General features: G+C 41.7%; 1 protein-coding gene across 1 annotated transcript; it reads right to left on the bottom strand.

Moving 5' to 3' along the window:
* Nucleotides 1-224: 224 nt before the first annotated feature.
* TAS2R1 (taste 2 receptor member 1) lies at nt 225-1,124 on the bottom strand. The gene has a single exon (XM_054578207.1). It carries the CDS (start codon nt 1,122-1,124, stop codon nt 225-227), a length of 900 nt encoding a protein of 299 aa, XP_054434182.1.
* Nucleotides 1,125-2,129: the final 1,005 nt, after the last annotated feature.

The following is a 2,129-nucleotide window of genomic DNA, read 5'->3' as shown; positions in this document are numbered from 1 at the left end:
AACAAGGACATTAATATAATCCACCATTGTGCATTATGCTCCGAAAATCAATTTAACCCTTTGAAAAAGCAGCAAATCCATAAAAATGCCTCAGGTTTGACAAACAGCCTTTAGAGGACTTTTTGTGTATTTATGAAGAGATCGGCTTGCTTGGCTGAGGGAGACATGACAGGCACTGTGAACTCTTCGAGCCGCTGGTTCTTTGAATGGATCATAGTTCTTCCTCACTGACAGCACTTACTGTGGAGGAGGAACTTCTTTGCATTTTGTTTCAGTTTAGGATTTCCTAAAATTAAGATAATAGAGTGTACGGAAGGGTATAAACCCACCACCAACATGCAGAACATGAAGATGAAGTTTCTCCTCTTGAAAATCTGAGAGAGGATTAAAGTAGCCATCATGTACTGGGAGACGTAGAGGACCAGGAAGGACAGGAAGGACCGGAGAGCGCTGATGTGGACACTCGCGCTGGGGGGCCTGGCCCCCGCTGCTGTGCTTATCATCTGCTGGGTGTGTCTCCCCAGGGAAAATATCAGGAGAAGAGCAGAGATAAGGAAGATAACTAAGGGCAACGAGAGCTCAATGACCAAAAATGCAAACTGTAACGCAGGTACATCTTTGGTTTGAGTTGTTGCATTCTGAAAAACGATCCTCGACCAGGTTTTTTGGGAGAGAATCCATGCATAGTTGCTGTGTAAAACAGAAGTGAGCAATGCATATAGCACGGTCCCCAAAATCAGCCATGGCACCAACTTGGAGATCCTCAACTTCAACCAAAAGAAGAGTGGGTGAGCGATGGTGGAGATCTTGGTGCAGTAGAAAACGCTGAGCCATGTGGCAAGCCAAAGTTCCAATTTGTATATAAACATGAAAGTTACAAAATACCAAAAAGGAGGAGGGAATTCAATCAAGGAAAGAATAGCCAGATTGAGGTGGAACATGACTAGCTGGAGACAAATCCTGCAAGTCGCTAGGCAGCAAAGAAGGAGGTCGAAGGGCAGCATCTTTCTCTGCTTGATCAAGTCTGTGCTGTTTACAACCACGATGATGCCATTTGCTAAAACCCCCATGAAACACTGAATTGCTGCAAAAGTAAGATGGGTAATATCAAGAGATTCCAGCATTTTGACAAAAAAAAAAATCAGGTATTTTAAAAACTGATGTAGGTATGTATTTTTGGACAATTTGAATTATTCAAGTTTTCTGCTTTTCTTCAACCTGATTAGAACCCCTTAGGGGGACACAGCTCTAATAAGAAAGGCAGTGAGGCAGGAAGGTAGCGTACATGTGTTTATAGTAGTTTCTCAACTTAGTTCTGAGGCAGTCAAATGAGAAAGAGATACTCTAGTAACAATTTGCTTCTTCCTGATGGCTTTTGCATTTTCCAGGTCTACTTAGCTTCCAGCATGATCACCACAAGCAAATGTTGGAAATGAAACACCTACAGGGCTGGGAGCAGGGCTCCTCTAATACATAATCCGTGGACATTTCCCAGTTCCTCATCAGTACCATGAATATTTGTGTCCATGGGTGCGATTCCACTTAATGTTTGTGAAGCATTCTTTAAGAACTTTTTTTAAATTGTCACCTCTGCTATCATGATGCAGTACACCCAGCAATGTTAGGCTCCTAAGTAGTCGCTCTCCACCATGCAATGTGTGAGCAATTCAGGACGAGGAAAACTTAAAACAGTAATATAAAAAATACATGTGATACACAGAAAGCATCATAAATATGTCTATTCAATAGGTCAAATGTGTAAAGGAAGGTAATTCACAGCAAAGAGAATCACACCAGCAATTATCTACAGAATATTACAGGGGTTGAAAGCTTTCCCTGATTATTTTTTAAAACCCAGGAGAATTTTATAACATGAGCTTGTCGTTCCAGGGGAAAAAGTGACGATAAAAGAGTACATGACTCAATGTGTTGTTATAACTGTGAACAGACTATTTTTGGAAAAATTAAGCTAGCATTTTTTAACATGCATGCTGTTCCAGGTCTTACGCTAAACCAGGTTTTCTCAGTGTCAACACTGTTGATATTTGGGTTGGATAATTCTTTGTCGGTGTGGGGAGGGAGCTGTGCCATGTAGGATGTTCGCCAGCATCCCTGGCATCTACCCACTA

The sequence above is a fragment of the Pteronotus mesoamericanus genome, unplaced genomic scaffold (genome assembly GCF_021234165.1).
Source record: "Pteronotus mesoamericanus isolate MK-2021 breed Mesoamerican mustached bat unplaced genomic scaffold, CSHL_Meso_final contig_50, whole genome shotgun sequence".
NCBI classification, from domain to species: domain Eukaryota; kingdom Metazoa; phylum Chordata; class Mammalia; order Chiroptera; family Mormoopidae; genus Pteronotus; species Pteronotus mesoamericanus.
The sequence above is the reverse complement of the archived record's forward strand: the minus strand, read 5'-3'. Positions and strand labels throughout refer to the sequence as shown.

Excerpts from the sequence above, each read along its gene's own strand:
- TAS2R1 (XM_054578207.1), bottom strand. The coding sequence starts at position 1,124 with ATGCTGGAATCTCTTGATATTACCCATCTTACTTTTGCAGCAATTCAG.